General features: G+C 39.3%; 1 protein-coding gene across 1 annotated transcript in view; it reads left to right on the top strand.

The window, feature by feature from the left end:
- The first annotated feature begins 390 nt into the window (after positions 1-390).
- The window catches only part of LOC136665545 (IQ motif and SEC7 domain-containing protein 1), a 126838-nt gene continuing 103588 nt past the window's right edge, over positions 391-23640 (top strand). Inside the window, exons 1-2 of the mRNA XM_066643166.1 lie at positions 391-3040; positions 10536-10562. Of these exons, the coding sequence (XP_066499263.1) occupies positions 2484-3040; positions 10536-10562 (584 nt within the window). The 5' untranslated portion in view covers positions 391-2483. The remainder of the gene's footprint in view (positions 3041-10535; positions 10563-23640) is intronic.

The following is a 23640-nucleotide window of genomic DNA, read 5'->3' as shown; positions in this document are numbered from 1 at the left end:
AACCATAATCATCGACATTAATTTAAATAAATGCTTGAAATATATTGCTCTGTTTGTAATGTGTCTATATGAGTTTTACTTTTTGAACTGTATTACTGAAATAACTTACGTTTTTGATGATATTCTAATTTATTGAGTTGCACTTGTAAGTTTAAAATCACATTAGTGAACAAATGAAAAAGTAGCTACTATAACAAAGTGAGAAATACAAATTGTTGCCTGCGCTTTCTGCAGTCAATGCACCACACATCTCACATCTGAGAGAGAGAGAGAGAGAGAGAGAGAGAGAGAGAGAGAGAGAGAGAGAGAGAGAGGTAGGTTACTGTGCTCATTGCGGCTCTATGCGCGGAGCTTCATTACTGACGGTTCCAGCGTTTTTCTGGAGCCAACATGGCGGCGGCCCGGTGCACGGTTTCCTCGGCATGTTCCTCTAGCGCGGCGCGGCCGTAACAACGTCAGCGCTCCCACCGTGAGGAAACAACACTTTATCTCCTCCGAGTCTGAGTCACACTCTCTAGGCTCCGCACACCGGGGGCTTATCCGCTAAGGGAGTACAGAGAGAGAGAGAGTGAGTGAGAGAGAGACAGAGAGAGAGAAACATCTGGCGCCTGTGGACACTGCAGTGAAACCCAATGGCGAAGAGGAGGAGAGAGACCCTACCAAAATAAACCGCCCACCGCTCCGCTCAGAGGGTCAAACCGAGCGCAGGTCAGCCCTTTAAACACCGGCTGTGTTAGAGTGACAGGAAGAGGGAACATCTCTTCCATTCGTCCACGTTCATCTCTGACTCGGCTCTGAGCAGGGGGCGGATGGACACAGTTTAAGGTGATAAGTTTTAACTTAGGCTTGTTTTTGGTCAGAAATTCTAATATAACTGTGGCGTGTTTTTTTTTTTTCGTGTGAACGTTGTGCGTCGGGACTAGGCGTTCAGAGAGCACTCAAGCGACGGTTTGAGCAGTAAATATCGAGAGGGTACTTATTAAACACAAGGCAATTACAAACCAAAAACGGCCGTTTGGCAAGGGACGGATTTCTCCCTGTTGCTCCGCGTTGCGCGTGACGAGGAACTGCGGCTCTAGGACTGAAGACTGGATCGATAAATCATATCCCACAGCCTTTCTTACCGCGATACGAAGGCGTGGAGCTACCGTGGAAATGGAGAACAGAAAGAATAGGTTATCCGTTTACCGTTTGAGGAGCACTCGAGCTACGTGGGCTAAAGCAAGGAGACTCTGAGGTAAGAAATAACCGTTACGCTTCTAAAGCGCCGGTGTATGAGGCACCGTTACGCTACCATTCTTCAGCGTCGTTCAACACGAACAGAATGAACAGCTGGAAGAGAGATTGCGACGCTGCAGAGCTCCACTGAGGCTCAAGGAGATATTTATGGCGCCAGGTGAACAGTAGGAGAGACAGAGAAAATAGACAGAAAAGGAGTGTCCGACTATAGTCAGTTTAGCGTTGCGCAAGGAGCTGCAATGCACTGGGCGTGGGAAACGAGATGATTATTGTCAGTAACGGTCCATGCTTTGAAGACACGGATGAAGAAGAAGAGCAGTATTAATGGCTTGTGTGAATGATGGGCTGCTTATGAGGGAGAGAACAGCAGAGCTGGGTTTGTTCCTCAAAACCATCTCCTAGCACATTGTCCAGCAGCTAATTTAGTATTGCAGAGGATTTAAAGGTTCAACTTTCTCCCCACCAATCTCTCACCTTCCCTTCTTTGGTCACCTCTCTGGGGAATGGCTCAGCAAGAAAATGTCTCCCATCCAGTTCTCTCTGCTATGAGTCATGAATGCACTGTAGCGAGGAGGCATCTTCAGTGCTGCGACATTTGACATTAAGCTTTGTGTTGGGTAAAGGAAAGGGGGTAAAGAAGAGAAATCAGTATGTGCTGGAGATGCAGATAGTCCTACATTAAGATAATCTTTCGTTTGCCACTTCTTCCTGAATATTTGTTTGCAGAGGTTTCTGCGGTATCCCCCCTTTGCTTTTCTGACTTAAGAGGGTTGCTTTGAGTTTGAGAGACTTATGAATATGTTGCGGTTTTCGTGTCAGGGGGAAAGAACATGGGAGGACAGATGTCATTTTTTTTCTTTCTTGCTGGCGTTGAATCGCTGAATTCCACTGGAACTATGTGTTCCTTCTCCACAAATGCCTCCACTAAGCAGCTGCATGATGGTGAAACTGAAAAAAGACTGAGAATTTGCTGACTCAGGCCTGACACCTATCCATCTTAGAACTGTGAATGGAAATTTGTGACATGGATGATCAAAACGACTCAATCCTTTGACTCAAAGAAATTAGGCTTGATTTCAAGGTATTTCATAGAGAGAGTGAAAAACTGTGCTAATCCTGCTGCTTGCTCTCCAACAGTCTCACTTAGACCTCTCTCTCCCCCCCACCTGTATCACGTGGGGGGGAGAGCTCCCATCTTTGGGGTGACCCTGTAACCCCTCCGCCTACCTGTCAGTCCAGAAACCATGGACGGCGGCCAGGGTAGTAGTCCGGAGAGCCCAAACAGGGCGGTAGAGTACTTGCTGGAACTCAACAACATCATCGAGAGCCAGCAGAAGCTGCTGGAGACCCAGCGACGGCGCATTGAGGAGCTGGAGGTTCAGCTTGACCGCCTCAGTCAGGAGAACAAGGATCTGCGGCTGGACCGGCAGCCCTGTCCACCCCCACCCCCTCCACCACTGGCCAATTCAACCTCTGGACAGGCTCACAGCCATCACCACCACAGCCAGCCTCCCCCACCACCGTCCACTTCTGCCACAGTCTACCCCATCCAGAGCCACAACAGTGGACCCATCCACAACCCCATCCCTGCTCCTGCCCCTCCACCACCTCCACCGCCCATCCCACCCAGAGACCGCCGCCCAAACGTCAACACCAATGTCAATGCACACACCCGCCTCAGCCGCGGCCTGTCAACTGGCTCCAACCCTACGGAAAGAGACAAGGAGCGGGAGAAGGAGAGGGAGCGAGAGCGCGAGAGAGATGGTTCCAGCACCAGCATGGCCACCACTCTGCAAAGACAGTGAGTAAAATACTGCAGGCTGTTCTGCTGCATAGCTGTGGATATTAGCACAGCCAGTGTGTCTGTCTCCAAATACTGCCTATTTGGGTGACTGTCAGGAAGATTGTTGTGCTGAGCCTCAATGGAGGCTAGTAAGGTGTATGTGTGTGTGTGTGTGTGTGTGTGTGTGTGTGTGTATGTATGTGTGTGTGTGAGAGACTTTGCTAAATGCTAAATATAGAGTTATGTAACAAACATTTATAATAAGCAGTGTATGCACAGCCAGGCTTATAAACATTGATTTGTGATTTAAATTGTCTACACACGTTTAATGTCAAAATTATATTTGTTTTCTTTCATGCTTACACCAAATCTTACTCCAAATTATGCTGTAGGGACCAGCCAATGCATTGGATTGTTCTGAGTTTACCACCACTAGAGTTCTCCAACTGTCTAACTTTTAAAGCCCATAAAATTGGGGGCAACAGTCTGTCAAAACACGGCTCTTTCCGGCACAGTGCACAGGCAGCTGGCCATGCCGAAGAGCCTGGCAATTACATAAGCCCAGCAGAGCTCACCTGTGTCCACATCTGAATAAAGGCACTTTCTGCTGCAGGGGGATTTGCTCAAAGGTGTCAAATGATAACTAGGGGACCAGTGGAGTATGGATTAGTGGAATCTGTGATGAGGTCATGCTAGGTTATTGATGAGTTGAGATGACGCCAAGTCTATGATGATAATATTTATTAGAAAAACTTTTCTTTATATTTTTCCCTGCTTTCCACATACAGTCAATGTTGTTGGATTTTTTTTTCTGTTAATAATGCTGCATATACAAACCTCACCCACATTATTTTACTTTATGATTTGTATCCAAAATCCTAATTGTTACTCTCTTATTTAGGTTAGCTCTGTTTTTGAAAAAGATAGAATGATTAATGAATGTTTCATAATATTTTCTTGCTTTGAAACTTCTTTACGCGGTATTGTCATGAGCAACAAATCATTAAAGGTACACTACGTAATATTTTTACTTTAAATTACAACTTTGAAGTTGGTGTGAAGCTTCACTCACCTTAATAGGCAGAGCCTCTGTGTTAGCTACTCTGGGCTCAGCACTGCAGAAACTGCACTATATAAAATTTGGAGGTGGGTAAGAAACCATTCCTCCCTCCCCCTCTGCACTGATGGCAGTAGAGTGCTGTAAAAATTAATTGCACTAGGAGAACCCTCATGAGCAAAACAAAAAAAGTGTTCCAGTAAACTGCATACGTGAAACCGCTAACTTAATATTGCCTATAACACTCCATTGTAAGACCAATCAAACAGCATGCTGAAACTGGATGAAGAGCTCAGTGTTTAGCATTATAGATGGTGATCATAAATTTCTGCAGTGAATAAAATACAGAAATGTAGAATGTTTTATAACCAAATCTGCCAATGATCCAGTTTTTTTGGTTGATTTATATAGCTTCACTGTGCTAGATAAGTGAAAACATGAAACTCACAAACACATTTCCATTTAAATATATAACATTATATTACACAAATATAGGAGACATTTGGATACTTAGCACAAGTTTGATGTAGAACTATTTAGCTATTAATATTGATATAACATTAAATTTCAAATATGCACTTAGCTCCTCCTACTTATGCAATAAAAGAGCAACACAGATCAGCGAAAATCAAAATAATAAACAGGCTGTCACTTGCTTGTTTAAAGCAAAAAATCATCAGTTACAGCAGTATATCACTAATTATACCACTTCAGAAAGCTTAAGTGCTGTAAAATAAAATCCAAACTATTTTTTTAGAGTAACCTGGCCAGTTCAGGTTTCCTGAGTGCTGTCCATCATTCTTGACCACCGCAGACTACTTGGTCAACAGACCAAGCTTCAAGTCTGTCAATATCTGTCTTTCAGCATGTGCTGTGTCAACATTCTCTCTTAATAGACACGGAGAGAAAGAGAGAGAGAGAGAGAGAGAGAGAAACTGTTACCAGAAGACAGCAAGTCTTTTTAGGTGTTTGACAGCTACTCATACTATTGTAAATCAGGTTTAAGGAAAGCTCTCCAGTGTTCATATGATGACAGCGGCCTGTAGCATCCACTTGATTTGTGCCATTTGAGTGTATTTTGAGGCCAAAGGCTGACGACTAAGAATGAAGCTTTGACTTTTGCCATTCGAGTCAGCGAGGAGAACTGTGGGGCCATTTTGTGAAGATTGGTTTGGTATGTAGGACGACAGTGGTTGTGTAGGAGAGAGTTTGTGATTAATATGCAGCGCAGTGTCAGATTGTGGATCGGGCCTGTGTGGGAGAGATGAGCACGGAGAAAGAGTGGGAGAGAGTGAGAGAGAGAGAATGCAAGTGTGTAAGAGAATGCCAGAAAGGTCAAGGGAAATAGAAAGAGCAGTTTATTCAACCTAAACTCCCTCTGTTTGTTTCTCTTATTTCCCTCTCTTTTTCTTTTTTTCAGATTAGGAGTAGGTAAAATGCATCCGCTAAATGAAATGCTTTCCTCTTGTTCTCTGGTGGTACATCCAACATAATGGATGGGTTTGCTTTTTTCAACCCTGACCTTATGAAAATAACTGTTTTACATTCTTTCTAATCGTGAATAGCACTTAACCTTGTTGACAGCTTTAGTACTGAGAAACATATCACTCCTCTAAAGTTTCTCACAGTCCAGTGGTGCAGTTATTAAAAAAAACATTTTTGAAAATGTGGAACTCAATGAAGAGTTGTGTGTACCTTTGTAAATTTGTTGTTTTGTTTATTTGGTAGATTGTCTGAAGGCACTTATTTTGTCCTACGGTGAGTTTTTGCAGTAGATTAAAAGACTTGAAATAATTACCCTGAAATAATCGGCTGGGCAAAAGGAAAAAATGTAAAAAAAATTTAACAGGGATCAATATTAATAGATATAAAGATAATTATTCGCAACTCTAAAGACCAATGTGAAATTATTCAGGAAGATTGGAGGATACTACTACAGCAGAGAAAGGACAAATAAAGGCAACAGGCCCTCAGTGTTATTTTTAATGGTATTGATATTTCATTTTCATTCATTCATTCATTCTTTGTAACCGCTTATACAGTTCAGGGTCGCGGTGGGTCCGGAGCCTACCTGGAATCATTTGGCGCAAGGCAGGAACACACCCTGGATGAGGCGCCAATCCTTCTTATATTCAATTTGCATCAGACAATTTATTAATAGTTTTTTTTTGTTCTAATACATTGAAAAAGTTGAAGAAAAGAGATTTCACCCCCTGCCTCTTTCCTGGGACTTAATTTCTATTAGGTTAATCAGAGGTGGGTAGTGATCCACTACATTTTATGCTGAATAAATTGTACTTTAAAGGGTCATTTTAAAGAAAAACAATGTAGCATTTGTAAATGACTGCGCTTAAAATGACTGTGAGGCTCTTCCGACCTGCATCCCTGTATCCCAGCAGCTGATGACTTATTGAAGCATATGTTTCAGAAAACTGGGAATCATTTCGGTAGGCTGTAGTAAGTTGCACAGATTGATATCTCTTTGCTAAAGCTGTGTGTAGCCAACTACTCAGACACAAAAGACAGCAAAGCCTTGGCTCCTGCTGTGCACCGGTGTGCTCAACATCTGTTGCAATGGCTGCAGAACTGCTAGCTTTAGCTTTGGCTGATAACAAAGGAAAGCAAATGACCATAACAGGATGTTAGTATGTCCTATGTGCTGACTGAAAGGCATTTGAACACATATTTGACATTTGTCCTTGATCAGAAATGTTTTCAAATTGTATTAATTCTGCTGCTGATTGATAAAATGCAGTATATTTGGCAGTTCTTTTTCTCCTGTTTTTTTCCCCCTTTGCCCCTCTCTTCATCCTCCATCCTGCCCTCTGTTCTGAGCAGATGGTACGCCACCATGCAATCCTTTCTTCTGATTTGCATTTGACTCATAGGAGACATGTACATCATCCACTCCTCTTGTGAGATCTTTCATTTATCCATTCATTTTCTTTCTTTCTTTCTTTCTTTCTTTCTTTCTTTCTTTCTTTCTTTCTTTCTTTCTTTCTTTCTTTTCCTTTTTTAGACATATCATAGCTGTCCAATTAAAAACATTTTTCTCCCAAAAGAGTAACTATACAGGAGAAGAAAAATACATCTTAAATTTTAGTGGAAATGAATGCAAAAAGGTTTTATTCCATTTTATTCAGATTTTGGAGCATTTCTATTGGTTCATTCATCATGAAATTTTCACACAATATGAAGGACAGCTGTGTGTAAAATTGATGTAGTAAACGAAAAATCGACAAAAATGGAGATACATTTTTTCAATTGAAGAGTATACTGGTTTTAATGTAAACTAAACCTTTTCTAGTTCTCTGTGTATTTACTAATACACATTCTAATAATGTCTAACATTAAAAAACTGTCCCACAACAATGTTAAGATCAGTTAGTAAACGATTAGTACTAAGTAAACTAAGTTGGCTCTTCTATTGCTTTTCTTAAAATAGATGCTAGCTTAATAAAATAGATTTTATCTTGATAAAATAGTCACATTAAACAGCACGCTATGGCACTTTTATTAGTGTGTTCTTGTGTAAATGTTAATGCATGTCATCAATTAAATTGCTTCTTTAAACTTTGCTGAAAGGCCTAGTCAGTTCCTTGAACAAGCTCCAGTGTTAGCGTTGATGTTGGCTCTTACGAAGAAAAAGAATCGTAGCTTCTTTTTATTTTTATTTATTTTATTATTTTTTATTTATTTATTTTTCCGTATCAAGAGGCTAAAGATTCTAAAGGCTTAATGTATATAAAACAAGCAACGCGTTTGGGGTGGACATGTTAAACAAAAAAAAATACATTTTCATTCAACATAATTAATAAAGAACACTACAAATTTCATCATTTTTATTCATACTAACAGACTTTGACAGTAAACCTGTTGAGGAGTTGTGCACATATTTAGGGCACACTTGCATACATTTCTGATCAGACATTTATTTCTAAGAGAAATTAATGCCAGAGGGGATTCATTGCATATGTAGCTTTTTAAATGTAACTAGGTGTTGGCTGTGATATCACTAGTGTAGGCATTTTGAAGGCTTTTGTTTTAACTGCATCACTGTCGCTGCAAATGAGGGAGTACAACGTTACCACTCTGTGTGGGAGAGGGCCTGAGGTAGAATTATTCCTCAGAATAATTAGCGTTGACTGTTTTAATTACATTTGTCCCCCGAAAGTGGCAATTACTGTCATGGATAGAAGCCAGTGAGTAATACAAGGTGTGTCAGAAGATGTGAGTGATGGGGGTACAATCATGATAAGCCATTAGCTTAACATATATCAGGACTTAATATGCCATTAAAAATACTTCAGTGAGCTTCTGAGTGCTCATCAGAATGGAAATAAGTATCATCTTGAGTAAGCACCCAAACTTTTCTTTTTGCTTATGCATTGTTTTACTTGTTTATCTTTGGCTATTTATTTATTTATTGGTATAATGCAAATGTGAATCTAAGTCTAATGGTCATTACTAAAATAAATGGCAGGTGACATTTAAATAAATTATATGTTGCACATGCTTTTATAAATTACATTTATTGATCCTAAAAAATTACTTTGGTTGTTTAATTTTGTTAGTTCAGTATAGAACTAATTCTATCTCATAAATGACTGCAGTCCTCTTTGATATTTGTTTTCTTAAGTTCTACTAAGCAGCACGGTGTCGCAGCCACACAGCTCCAGGAACCTGGAGGTTGTGGGTTCGATTCCCGCTCCGGGTGACTGTCTGTGAGGAGTTGGTGTGTTCTCCCCGTGTCAGCGTGGGTTTCCTCCGGATGCTCCGGTTTCCTCCCACAGGCCAAAAACACACGTTGCAGGTGGATTGGCGACTCAAAAGTGTCCGTAGGTGTGAGTGTGTGAGTGAATGAAAAAAGAAGCACAAATATTGTTCATAATATATAACACAGGGCGGCACGGTGGCGCAGCAGGTAGTGTCGTAGTCACACAGCTCCAGGGGCCTGGAGGTTGTGGGTTCGATTCCCGCTCTGGGTGACTATCTGTGAAGAGTTGGTGTGTTCTCCCCGTGTCTGCGTGGGTTTCTTCTGGGTGCTCCAGTTTCCTCCCACAATCCAAAAACACACATTGGTATGTGGATTGGCGACTCAAAAGTGTTTGTGTCTGTGTTGCCCTGTGAAGGACTGGCGTCCCCTCCAGGGTGTATTCCCGCCTTGCGCCCGATGATTCCAGGTAGGCTCTGGACCCACCGCGACCCTAAATTGGATAAGCGGTTACAGATAATGGATGGATGGAAGTTCTACTAATGTATTCTGCTAGCAAGGAAACCAGGGCTTTAAAACTTTGTAATGATTTAACCACTTTATGAAGCTTGCCCTGTGGCTGTTGAGATTGTAGTGACAGAGCATTTTTCTATTTATTGATCACCTTTGACATTTTTATGATGTTTTGACAGATTACAACTTGTCAGCACAATTTTAAGTAGTAAATTCATGTATTAAACAATTAATTCCAATTTGTCCATGGAACCCATTATATGAGACATTCAAAAGCTAACAATATAGATAATAAATCTATTACAAATTATAATTACAAACTATGTTTTTTTCTACTTTTTGTATTGTATCAAATTCATGGTGCTCATGGGAGCTTCATGTGTATATTTAATGTGCTTAATCCTATTCCCCAATTCTTTTACTTTTTAAATTTACTTTTCAAACAAAACATCACAAATAGGCATGCATTACAAATACATGCACATATACATGTACAGATGAAATAATATATGCAGCGATCTACAAAAATTCATGTGATGTTAACAGAGGCATCCGTATCAAACAGAATTGCAGTATTTACTATAAGTTATTTAAGACAAATTCCTAAATGACACCTTTTCCAAAAACTGATAAAAACTGTTACCAGATCTCCCACAAATGACATGGCTTCTTTATTGTTGCAAATGTTAGTTTTTCCATGGTCATACAGTGAGAGAGTGATTTCAACCACTGACCTCCTGTTGGCGGTTCCATGCATTTTCATTTACAGTATATGTTATGTATTACATGGAGGATTCATATATTGAACAGTTTATTTGTTTACACTTGAAAATGTTGTGTTAGCTGGGAATAAACCCAAATGCATAATCGTGGGGCGTAGTGGTATTCTAATGTATGTAATTGATTATAACATTCATATTATTCCTCATTTCTAGTTATTAGTAAATGTAACCATATTCCACAGCTAAATGTGGGTATGCCTTACAATGACAGTTATTGTCACTAAATTATGCATTTTAATGATCTCCATATTAGATGTGTTCAATTGGAACTGCATATTCACAGGCATTTAAGGACACATTATAGATGCTGGTGTATATATGTTTAATTGTGTCATTATTACATTTATTGACATTTCTCCCTGCATTTGTCTCTATGTTTGTCTGTTTCTTTCCACTCTCTGTCTCTCACTCTTTTCCTTATCATCCCACATCCTGTTGGATCTATAGACCAGATGGAGACATCAACAGAGACAGGTCTGTACCCATTCTTTCAGTTCTCTTTTTCCTCATTTTCTCCCTTCACAGATGGGATCTTCAGTCTTCCTCTTTGCTGAATAAAGATATATGCAGCCTTGCACTCGCCCATGTTAAAATGGACTAGGCCACTACTCCTAGCGGTGTTGCAGTGGCTTATTATATCTAGGCCAAAATGAATGCATAGGGGACATGTCAATGATTATAATGACTTATTACCTTTTTTTCACTGGAGTGCCTTCATCTTGACTAGAATAATGAGCGGTCTGGCACACTAAAGGTCATGGATATTGAGGGATTCCAAGAATCTTGCACCAAAAGCCTGAAAGAGTAGGACTTACATAAATTATCAAGACATCATCTAAGCATGTGCGTCACTTATGAGTCTCCCTATTAGCTGTTGCTCTAGAGATCAATGCCCGGTAAGAATATGTTTATATATTTGTATGGCCGAGGGCCACATTTGCCTGTGCAGTTTTGACATGACACGTTAGTAATTATACAGCCTTATAGTTATGTTTTAGGGGACGGGTGGGGAGGGGTGTCAGGATAAAAAAAAAGATGTTTTGAGGCTGGATGTATTTCTTAAGTTCAGTGCTTAATTAAAAAGCCAGTCATACCCTGGAAATACTACGCTGGACATGTGGTGTCAGGTCTATGCAAGAGGTTTTTTTATTTTATTATTTGTTGTGCCTTCTGTGGTGTTTAGTGCAGGGGTTTTGTAAAAGAGTAAAATGTTTAGTGTTGGGCAGCTTTGCTCTGTAACATCTTTATGACGGCTCCTTTGGATGAAAATGAACCATGGAGCTGAAGGATAAATGATGGGTTGTCATGGCAACGCCTGTAGATGAACCGCATTGCTAAAAAAAGTTGCACACATACCTTGTTTTCCCACTCTCTCTCTCTCTCTCTCTCTCTCTCTCTCTCTCTCATGGTCTCTCCCTTCTCTATTTCACGGTCTCTCACTTTATCTACCTATTTCTCTTTCTTTCTCTCTCTCTCTCTCTCGCTCTCTCTCTCTCTCTCTCTCTCTCTCTATCTATCTCTCTCTCTCTCTGCTTGTGTCTGTGTGTCAGAGATTAGGAAAGTGAGCACAGATACAATTATGTGTTCATCTCTCTCATCCCTAGGACAACTTGTTTGTCCACTACATTACTCCCTGCAGTGCCATACATGGGAGAAGGACAAGGCTGGACCTCATAGTTATGGACAAGGACACAATGATGCCACAATTCACAATAATTAGGCTTCGCCGATCTGTTTTCATCCTTGCTTCACACATACTCAAACCAGTATTCATATGCAAATTGAATTGTCCTCTTCCCAAAGTACAATGAAAATATTTTCTGGCACTGTTTGGACTGTAAACTTTAGTCGTGATTAATGAAATCACCAAAGCAACCTAATGCAACCTTGATCACTACTTAACTGAAGGCAGGGGCACAGAGGAGAGCTTGAGCACGTGTACTGGATCCCCACTGGGCCACAAGGGCGAAAAAATAGCTCAGGGCGGAGGGGCTTTGCTGTGGGCCTACCCCACACCCTTCCTTCTGCACACTGCAGCACGCAGGCACCTGCAGTCATCCCACCACAATGCATCATTCTGCCCCAGGCCCAAGCAGTGAAGCAGTGGAGGGAGAGATATGCAGTGTGTTGATGTGTGAAAGTACAGAGAGAGATCTAGATGCCGTTCAACAGCTGTTATTACATGATGTAACTGTACTGTGATGTAAGCTATATTGCTGCACAATCAATACAGGTTCAGTGTACCTTAGAGATGCAGAGTGGGCCGGAAATAATAATGAACATCTTGTATTGGCTGATACCACACACAGACGGCCGGTATTTGTAATTTTTTAATGAGCGGTAATATGAATTAATGTAGCAAAGCTATTTATGCCATTTCCTAGTAGCTTGGTTGATGCATTATTATTATTCAGATCAAGCTTTTCAGAGCCAAAGCTTTATTATTGGTTATTCTGTGTAATTTTATTGAAATGTACTTTTTTGCTAAGCCATGCTCACCTTGATCATTTTTAATGTAAGGGCACTGTATTCCAAATACAATTTCTGCATTTCCCACACTTCAGTGGATTTTAGGGAAACTCGCACAAGCTGTGGTGATTCAGTAGAGGATTTCGTTTGGACAGTGATTACATTTCATTGTGGCATATTTTCTGGACAACTCCTTGACAGAACACAGTCATATGGGTTGTGTTATGTTTTGATACATCCACAGCGACACACAAGTGAATACAAGTGTGAATGCAGCTGAGCTGATTGAATTTTAAGATGGTTTGTGTTCAAGTTGGTCATGAATTCAGCATTTCATTCTTTAAATTCATGTCCACACACATCGTTTTTCTGTGTAGAGCTTGAGCCTCATTAATTCAATGTAATGGATGTTTTACTTTACATTTTGCAACGTATACTGCATGTCAGTTTTTTAACTGTAAATGTGCATTACATTTGAATGAGGTGTTTATGTTTGATGTACCTCAAGGTGGAATGCAACATTTCTAGGTGTATTTACTCCGTTTTAATTTTTTCAGTAAAGAGGCCAAGTGATGTGAAAACAATTCTGGTTTTTGAAAACTGATTTTCATTTTGACAGATATTCTGCATGTTACAATGGAAAAGCATTGCATTGTGTGCATTGCATTTAATGATTTTCCAGTGCACAAATAGCAACAAATATGGCCCAAATGTGGCACATCTGCAGTTCCCTTATGGCCCACATTTGGATGTAAATGATGGCATTGACTCAGGGTCAGTCCAGCTGCCTCAACTCAAGTCACAAATCGTAAAGTCTGGAACGCACAACACGTGCCATAACCCAATTCAAGCCTTGCTCATGACATTTGGCCCACGTCTGGCCCACAAAAAACTTGCCAGTGCCATAACTGAGCCGTAAGTGCCACAAGTGCCACAGATTATGCTCATACGTGACTGCTTTCTGGGTGTTTTTTGTTTTGTTTTATCAATTTGGCACTAATAATTCCCCGTAATAAAGATTATGTGGAGCTAGAGTTAACCTTAACTCATTTCTCATGTAATTATAAATTCTAATAACTTATTCTGCATTAAAATATTACAAAATGCAATGTAAGTTATGTATTCAATATGTCATCTTGGGTTAAATGTGACATTTAAAAAGCATAAAAGGTAAAAACATCCATAAACTAGTCAATTAAGTTTTGCCTTAACATACAGTTGATACAAAAAGTGCCATGGTAGCTGGATTAAATTTAGGTATGTCAGTGCGCAAGTGAATTGTCCTTCAAGCTGAAGCCACTATGAGAAAAATGACTAAGCATATGGCTCATCACAGTGACATTCCTTGGGGTATTTCTGATTTGCTTATTATCTGAAGAAACCTCAAGATCTACTGCTGGAGAGGGAATGTGGTGTACTCCCAGCTCAAACATGGCTGATTCACCTAATGAAAGGTCATTATCATGATCATTAGCTGCTGAGCTGGCAGGTATGTTGGAGCAAGGAGGACATGTACTGCTGTTGTCTTACAAGACTGGAGAATATAGGGCTATGCATATTAAAAAGCAATGCTGATTTCCCAGAGTGCCATACATAAATAAGCTGTATGACAAATGGCAGATCTTAAATTTTCATATGAGCATTCTGTCCAAACTGAAAGGTTAAAAATGAGTGTTGTGATTAGAGCTGTACTGATTATGAATTTTTATGGCCAAATTTTGCTGATGGATGATTTAAAATTACTAACAGGTCTAGAACTAGAATGCAAGAATGACTAGGTTTACGTTGTTCATGGGTGCTGATCATTTGTAAATGTTGGTGTTAAAAGTTTATGTTGAATTTTTATTTAAGTACTTCAGTAATCAAGTAATTCTGAGGACATTTCCTCACCATTTGCTAGCTCTCCAATTTTTTTGTGTGCTGGAAACCCATCTAATGTGTTTATGAATCCCCTGTAAATAAGTATAAAAAAAAACAAAGGGCCTCTGTCTGGTATGCTAGGCTTTGTCTCTGCTCACGGTAGAAAAACGACATTTTGGAGGTTTTTATACAACAAATGGACTCCAAACGTTGGAAATCATGAACCAAGATGAAGAAATTGTTCTATTCCTGCTCCATAGGTGGGTAATTTTGATTTATTTTTTGCTGTAGATGAAACCAACTCTATATTCAGGAGGGAGCTAACTGCATGAAAGTAAACACAGACCAACAGTGATAAGAAACTAAGTTCAAATATTGAATAAAAATGTACATACAAGTTAAAATTCAGCCATTCAAACAAACTGTTTAAAAGCATCTGAACGTAAACAAACCAGAGAACAATGTTTTCCCACATTAGAAGTTACCTTTAAGTGTTCATGAGCTTGGTTTTAATATGTTGTATATTATATTGCAATGGTTTTACATAGCAAGTAATTGCAAGATATTATTTTGTCAATATCATACAGCACTGGCCTTAGTATATTTTCAAATTGTGCTTTAAGTTGGATCTTATTTATGTAAAATCAAAATGAGTTCAGCTAATTACCAGTCAGTACATTCAGATTTATGGCATTAGACAGGAGCTCTTAACCACAGCAACTTACTGTTGTTTAAAATCTTGCTACAGATTTTGCTGTGTTGATGCATGTCACATTAGGTGTTGTGCTAATTGTGGCACTTGAAGAACAGTGGGTGTTACCCACAACGAGAACAAAATATGCCAGAATTGTGACAATGGCATTATAAACTGACTTATAATTAACAGCTGTGTTTTATACACTCTATAATGGTACTACTAGCACAGCTGTCTTACATATCAGGATGTTACTATTAGTATATTTGTAGAAACCTCACAGAATCTTCTGTAGAACACAACTGAATGCTCATTTTCACCCTACTAATGTAGGTGGCCTCAAGCTGAACGAATTCCACAATGAATTTGACGCAGCTTTCACGAGTTTATGCATGCCTTTATGCGGTCCTGTCTATTTGATTCCACCATAAGTGACAGGCATATGTGTTGTATGAATACGAAATGACAGAGAGGTCCCGTCAGAGATAAAATGATAGATGAATGCTTCCAGACGTAATATCACTGACTAAATTTGGCCAAGTAAAATTGGCAAGCCAACTGAACCATGGTGACATTTTCACGCAACGTGGTTTGACATTGTGTCTAGCCAATAAAGAAGCTGTGGGCTGGAGTGAAATCAGATTGACAAGACGTAGCTAAGTTGGAGGGCACAGCATCAGGTCCACTCACACGGCCCAAACAAGTCCCTTTTGTCTGTGGTGATGATTCCACAGGTGAAAATAGGTTAGATCATTTATTCATTCATTTCTTTATTCATACATTAATTCTCTGTGACCTCTTCTTCCTGTTCAGGGTTGATGTCCATTTAAAGTGACACAGAATCAACCTTCTACACTTCAGTCTTGTTTCTGCCAGATTCTCCTCACTGCCTTTCCTTTTTCTTATGTCCGTCTTGCTTTCTCCACTTTTGTACTTCCTCCCATTCTCTTCTCTTCCTTCTTGCCTCTCTGGTTCTGCCTCTCCCTCTCCGGGGTTTCAGCTAGAGAATGGTTGCTGTGGGAACGTGGAGAGTTATCACAAGTGCGTTTACGTGAAGAACAGTGTGGGCGACAGAGAGATGGAGAGAAAGGGAAGGAAAAGGATTTTGGGGAGAGAAAAATGGACAGGAATTTTTCCAAGGAGGAATAGTATGCAGGAAATAATGTCTGAAAATTACAGAGGGATAAGGAAAGGATTGATAATGTGACAGAGAAAGCGTGTGAAAGAGAAGGAGAGGGTGTGCACATGTATACACCCACATACCAGCAGTTATAAAGCTTGGACATGGTCATTATTATACAGGCGCAGACATTTATACAAGCTGCTGCAGTCATTCTTAGTTCTTGGACTGATTAGCTCTATATTTCAGCTTACATCTAAATGTTAAGTGTTTGTGTGCTTGTGTGTGTATGTGTGTAAGAGTGGTGGGGCGTCACCTTTTGCTAACAAAACCTGTATTCAAAAGGCAGCACTTGTGGGAAGAAATGCATTCACTGAATGCAGCAATGCCTTTTGAAATCACGTTTGTCTTCATAGTAAAATGTGAAATCTGACTGTCTTTCATGGGTAATCCTCTTTCTGTGGACTTACATCACTCCGAGGCCACTGAAACTGTTCATCATTGCAAATCAGATTACTTTTTTTGTTTGAGTATTGTAATCAAACATACCTCAATTTGGGAATGTATTAGTATTATTGTCTGCTGTACATGATGGTTTTATATTGACTGGGCAGTATTATGGTGCGATATCCTTATCACAATAAATTAAGTCTCAATAAGCTTTTCTGAGCATACTGTGAATAAGACTTCTGCATTGTGTCATTACAAAGAGTTTTATAAGTGAGCCAGCGGAAATTGTTCACAATTATTTTGTTTTTATCTCGCATTTAGATTTAAGGAAGATTTTTAATTTTCCTGTAAAGTTACCATTTTAGAGACATGGGGTATTGTTCCATTCATTGCAGCAAATACATATAATGCACTGTAAAAATGTACTTAAATGTTGATTTTATTTTTTCATTTTGCCCATTTCTAGCATATTGTTCAGCAGAAAACCACAGAGAACAAACATGATGAAATCTGAGATAAATGATGATGGAAACACACTGTGTTTAATTTCAAATTCAAATCAAGGCCATGTGAAGATTCAGATCAAAGTAAGGGCATTGGTGCACAGGAGAACAAGCTGTCACTAGTTTCATGTATCATGCAAAAAAAACCATCTCCCCAGAAAACTCCTAGTGATCATGTAGCTTCAGGAAGCCTGTATGAAGAACAAATGCAGTAAAAAGAACATTGGCAGCCATTTAGACATTACTGTTTAGACAGGTTACTATTATATAGTCAAGTTGTGAAGTTAAACTACATTAGTTACATTATATATATAAAAAAAGAAAACAAATAGTAAGCTTAATGAACAGGATACATTTTGCTGAAGATGGTTCCTCCAAATTAAGGTGGCAATTTCATAAAGATGGTGAGAGTCTTTGCAGTCATGCAATAGTCTAACAAAACTGCATGTATGGTGTATTAATATTCTGTTTTCTCTTCTCTAAGAGAATTACACTTTGAACTAATTATTTTTTTATATATCAAAGAGGTTGCATGAAATTAATAAATTATGTAAATTCAAAATGTTCTTTTTTTGAATGTGTTAAGGTTTATACTCCTCATGTAAAAGGTGCATGAAAAGTAGGTATGGTAGGGGACTTTAGAGGGAAAGCTTGTTTGGAAAACCTAATTGCAGCAGATTGTATTTCAACCAAGAACCAGAATAAAAAAAAAACATTTCACCATGTATTTTTATTAGGCAATCATATCTTCATTAAGAGTCGTTTACAATAAACTTTTCCTGCTGAAGTTTTTACATGATCAGATGTTAAGCATTAGCAACATGAGTAATATCTCTCAAGACCAAGACATCACAAATACCAGCATAACACAATGAACTGATGGATGACGAATTGATGCTGGATGGCACAGAGTCAAGAGGAAGGTGAATCCAAGTCCTGTGGCAAATGGTTTTAAAAATAAACTACTAGAGAGAGAAGATTTTGGCCAATGGGCAGTTAGATTGATGTAGAACCCTTCGTGTATTCATGTGAAGCCTGCCCCTTTCCACCACAAGCTGAACTGAAGACATCCCTCTTCTGCAGTCTACAGCCAGCACATGGACACACTCCTTTTAAAGTCCCATTTCTTGCCCCTGCATCTTTCCTTCTCTTTTCTGCCCATCCAGATCACATCATTCATTCACCCCTCCTTTCCCTCTCTTGCTCTTGCTCTCTCCTCTTGTTCTTGCCCTCTTTTCTCCCCTTCCAATTCTCTTTCTTTTGAGTTGATTTTTCTGTTGCTTATGTCCCAGGTTTAAGTTGGCATTCCCTTCCTGCTCCTCTCCCCCTCCCGCTGTGTGTCTTTGTGTCTGCTTTAGCTGTTGATGCCGCTGAGTGCTCTTGCTGTATTTGATATGTACATGTTCAGTGTAAACCTGACAGATTAGATCTCTATTGGCCTGTAGTGGAGGCTGCCCCAAAATGTATGGTTCTCTTTTGAAGAAGAAAGAGGATGATGAAGGAAGTATGTGCACTTAGCAAACATGTTGCAAACATTTAGAACATAGGTCTCTCTTTTAATTAGGTATTCGTACAAACATAGACAACGGGCATTAGCAGTAGTGTCCATTATGAAAAAGCCAGTGTTCATTAGTCAGTGATGGACAAATTATTTTGTGTGACCAATGTCAGGTTTTTTTTTCGTCATAATATCAATACCCACAAAAGCAATGCTTTTTAATTATCATTTAATTAAAGCGATTGAATTTAATTCCTCCAACAATATAGTTGCTTCTGTGTAGTATAAGATATTGACTATTAAGTTATTAGTTATTTCTAATATGCTTTTGTGCATTATCTATAACTCAAATGCATGGAGGTGTGTCCAGTGTAATTACTGTTTTCTAAAGTGTAAATAAATATTTAATTATTCCATTTAATTTAAACCTTGGCTAACATCTATATTAGACCGTTATGATCTGTTAACATGTTTTGTTTTTTTGTTCTTCATTAATGCTACTACTGTAGTTCTATTCACATATTTATGTGCCTCTGTCTAAAGTAAGCCTTTTGACAGTGTGGAAGTGTACAGAGATATGCCGTTGAAATGTGTTTCACAAGAAATAGTTCATTCATTTGTTTAGCAAATCTGTTAATAACCTATACTGCCATCCATTGTTGACATATCACTTGTATTTTTAAATGATTTAATTCATCCTTAGGTACTAGCACTTTTTTAGCACTTCTATGCTGCTCTTATTATGAACAGTGATTTTCTTTCTTTTTTCTTTTTTTTACTCATTCATAGCTATAAAAGATAAAATTATATGAGGTACAGTGCTGAATAAAAAGTAGTCAAGGTTTTGTCCATTTTATATAAACTGTGTATAGAATATTACTTTATTCTAATTTAACACAACTAACTACAGTCCTGCATAGCTTTACGTAACAATACTGCTTTGGCTTGATATTGATATACATGCTTGTATAACTTCATAAAGCAATAGATAAAACGTTAATGTCTATGTATCGCTACATAGACATGCCATATAACTATACATAATGCTGCCTAACTGTGCTTCAACTGCTGCTGCTATAGTGTTTGTACTGTATGCATGTGGCTGTCTTTGTTGTCTGTATCCTTTTGTTTCTTTCTTGACTTTTTTCTCTCTTTTTTTCTCTCTCTCTTTCTCTCTCTTGCTCTCTCCCTGTATCTATCTCTATCTTCCCCTCCTTCTCTCTCTCTCTCTCTCTCTCTCTCTCCCTCTCTCTCTCCCCTTTCTCTCTCTCTCTCTCTCTCTCTCTCTCTCTCTCTCTCTCTCTCTCTCTCTCTCTCTCTCTCTCTGTCAGGTCACCACCCTATTCCACCTGTACTACTACTTGTACCAATCCTACCACCACCACTACTGCTACTTCTCCTGCTACTACTACTACCTCTCTCCACACCAGTCTGACCGCAAACAGCCACTCGACCCATCACCAGTACTGCTGCCCCGCGCGGCTTCTTCTGCCCAAGCCACCATGCGCCCTCCCCCCTGCCCGGCATCCGGAGCAGGCAAGGTAAGGGCCAGAAGCCCCCTTCCAAAACCAGCCCCCACCCCTACCCCCCACCTTCTCCAATCCTGCACCCCACCTCTCCACTCACCTTTCAACTCTTGCTTCTTACCCTCACCTTCTTACTCGTTAAATTAATTACACTCTCAAATACTCACTTAAATACTTTCTCACTGAAGAAAGAGAGGAAAACGTCCTATGTAACCTTAACTGACATGAAATAGTGTGGACAGGTACAGATATTTTTACTGAAAACATTATTAGAAAACTGCTTATTGTACTGATTCTATATATGTGTCAGTTTCTGAATTTGAACAAAGTATAATAAACTTGTAACAAAAACCTGCAAGCAGCGAATGTATAAAGAAGTAAAACGGATTTTAAATCTTAAAATCTTTATAATTCTCAAGTGAGGACTTTAATTTGTATTCTGTGCCTTAGCCTGCTGAATTGCAATTACTGAATAATACTGAATAATAAATATTGGTAATAGGTTTGCTTTTATTTAGCTTTATTTATTGAACTTATGAATTTTAGATTTTAAACCTACAAATGCCTTTTTCATTACTGCCCAGTTGGACAAGCTTAGCACAAAGCGGATAAGTGCTCAAATTAGAAATGTTCAGATTTTTTAAGATTTTTAAAAGTTTTTCAGGTAATTATTATTCTTTTATGTGTCTGATGCAAAACATAGTCCAGTTCAGTAGTATTTTTTGGCTGACTGCTCATTATGTCAAAGTTCTGTTTAACTTATCCATTATGGCCACAGATGCCAAGGAAAAAAAGTATGCACTGTGATTTTGGAATCATGGTTTTGGTTAAATTGTTCTTCATAAAAGTAAAATGAACTAAAAGACCAACATTTGACAGATATTTAGATATTTCAAACAATATTTGATAATATGTTAATTGTAATAAAGAAAAGCAGCATGATCTGTTATCCCAGACTCTAATTATAGTGCCTGCAAAGCACTCTACTTTAATGCCTCATACTAATATTCTGTAGTTAATACAACTCAAACTGTTTAACATACATACTCAGTTCATTCTGTGTTTAGAAAATCCCAGCAGTGAGGGACGTGCTATGCATTTGTGGATTTAAGTTTACAAATGGAAAATGTCCCATAGAATATAATGGCAGAATGTTCAGAGATTCAGTTTCTAACTGCCATTGATGATGTCACAATAGGCCACTCGGTCTCAGACAAGGCACACAGGCATGGCCCCTCTTCCACCTCTCTCTTTCTCTCACTCTCTTTCTCACTCTCCTTTACTTCACACTCTTCTATATCCCTCTCACTCTCTCATTCTCCTCTCTCCCTCTCAGTCTTCACTCTCCTTTCCCTCTCTCTCATACACACACACACAGGCTAAATAGAAATATTTAATGTCTGAGATAAGTCTACATGTATGACACTGTAATTTTCTGCTCAGATTTTTCAAGATCCAAAATGTCATTGAGTTTTTGTTTCATTACTGTAATTCTATGAAGATGCAGAGGTGAACTACATACAGAAGCTGAATGAACACTTACGGTTTTCAATTACTTCAATTATTCCTGCCTTCCCAGTCCCCGGGTGTGCAATTACTTCATCCAAACCGAAATAATTCTGGTCAAAATTAGTTTTGCAGAATGATTGACACACGCACACTCACACATCCTCATATCGCCTGTTAGCACAGCGTTCCTCCCACCTCATCAGGCATGAATCACACACAGAGATGTAGACCACAACGGACACGATACTCCTTGCTCCCCCACATGCACTCATGCTCTTCACACTCTCACTCCTTCTCTCTCTCTCTCTCCAACCCACTCTGAATTCTCCCACACATTGTCACTGCATGACCCACACAGTCATCATTTTTCTCTCTCTCTCACTCCACCATCTGCCCACTTCCACACTGAGCAGTTCTATGTGGTCTATTATTAAAACAATGATTTATAAAAATGCATATTTATCATTTTTAGATTAAGAAAATGTGAGGCATTATTTACAAATCAGGCTTGTTTGGGTTAGACACATTTACATAAAGCATTTAAAAATGGCTATATACATGTATGACACATTCTTTTAGTTAGCATTTTGTTAGTGCATGCATTAGAATCCATTTCCACTTGGTTGGAGTTTTGGTCAGACTAAGCTATTGGAAGGGTTGGGGGAAGCCAGTGGATAAAGTTAACTAACGATGTCTTAGGTAAGTCTGCCACCTGGTGGACCTAAGGCATAATACAGCTTTGTTGTAAATATTGAGGTCAAAGAATACATTACTGTTTTGTAATGTAGGCCTGAATACTTTAATGTCCAAATATGAATCAAATGTTAAATTAAAGTCCATTGAGTAAAGATACATCTTAATTTGTTTAACAAGGATGCCAAATTGGGTATTTTAGGCCAAGAGTGGGTGGGCACATATTTACTTTATCCATGCATTCATCTACGACATCCTCTCTCTTTCCCTGTTACCATATTTTCTCATTCATCCTCTTTATGTGCTTGAAACTGTCTCTCTCTCTCTCTCTCTCTCTCTCTCTGCCTTTCTCTGCTTTGTGCTCCTGTCCATAGAGAAGAGGAAGACGATGACATCGCCCATCAGTTCTGTTGCCCCGCCTCTGAATGCAGTAGCCCCTCCTCTAGGTAACCAGCGCCCCATGGTCCATCCCCTTTGCTCTAGTCTCGCCTACTTCCACCAAGACACAGTGGCGTGAATGCTTGTCCACAGGATGCTGGATCTCAAACTGTGCATCTGAACTTGCCAGTTAAACGCTCAGCATATTGACTCTAAAACTGGCTGAACTGAACATGTAAAAAACAGATTTACAAACAAATAATTAAAAATCCTTCCTTTGCACTAGCATGTCACCTGCATCCCTTCCACCTCTCTGACATGGACAGATACCTTCTTTGTGCTTAAGAAAGTTAGGAACAGGGAGAAGAAAGAGGAAGAACAAATATAATCCCAAAATGTCAGAAGCTGGATGAGCACCAGAGTGGTGGATGAGCTGAAGAAACGCAACAAAGGAGATGAGCCCTTATCCTCCACCTCCTCCCCTCCTCTTGTTGATACTCTTTCTGCTTTTTATCCATAATTTCTGTGATTCTGCTCTTTGGACAACACTTGCATTGTCTGCCAAATCACTGTGAAGCTACACTGTCGTCTGTGTTGTGCTGTCTTGTGTTGCTCTCACCAAGTGTGTAGAAAAAAAAATGAATGTGTGCGTTATGTGCTTTACTTTAGTTTCAGTATTTGCCTCCTTTCTCTCAGCAGGAAAAGAGATACTGGCCCATTAGCTTCACTTTCAACAAAACTTCAAGAGTCTACAAGTGAGGAAAGGGTCAATATTTTGCACTACTAATATGTAGTGCACTGTATCAGGTCGGCCACAGGTCAGGTGTAATTGGAACCTTCCTAAAGCCATAT

The sequence above is a fragment of the Hoplias malabaricus genome, chromosome 14 (assembly GCF_029633855.1).
Source record: "Hoplias malabaricus isolate fHopMal1 chromosome 14, fHopMal1.hap1, whole genome shotgun sequence".
Classification (NCBI taxonomy): Eukaryota; Metazoa; Chordata; class Actinopteri; order Characiformes; family Erythrinidae; genus Hoplias; species Hoplias malabaricus.
Note: the sequence above shows the minus strand (reverse complement) of the source record. Positions and strands in the feature narration are given on the sequence as shown.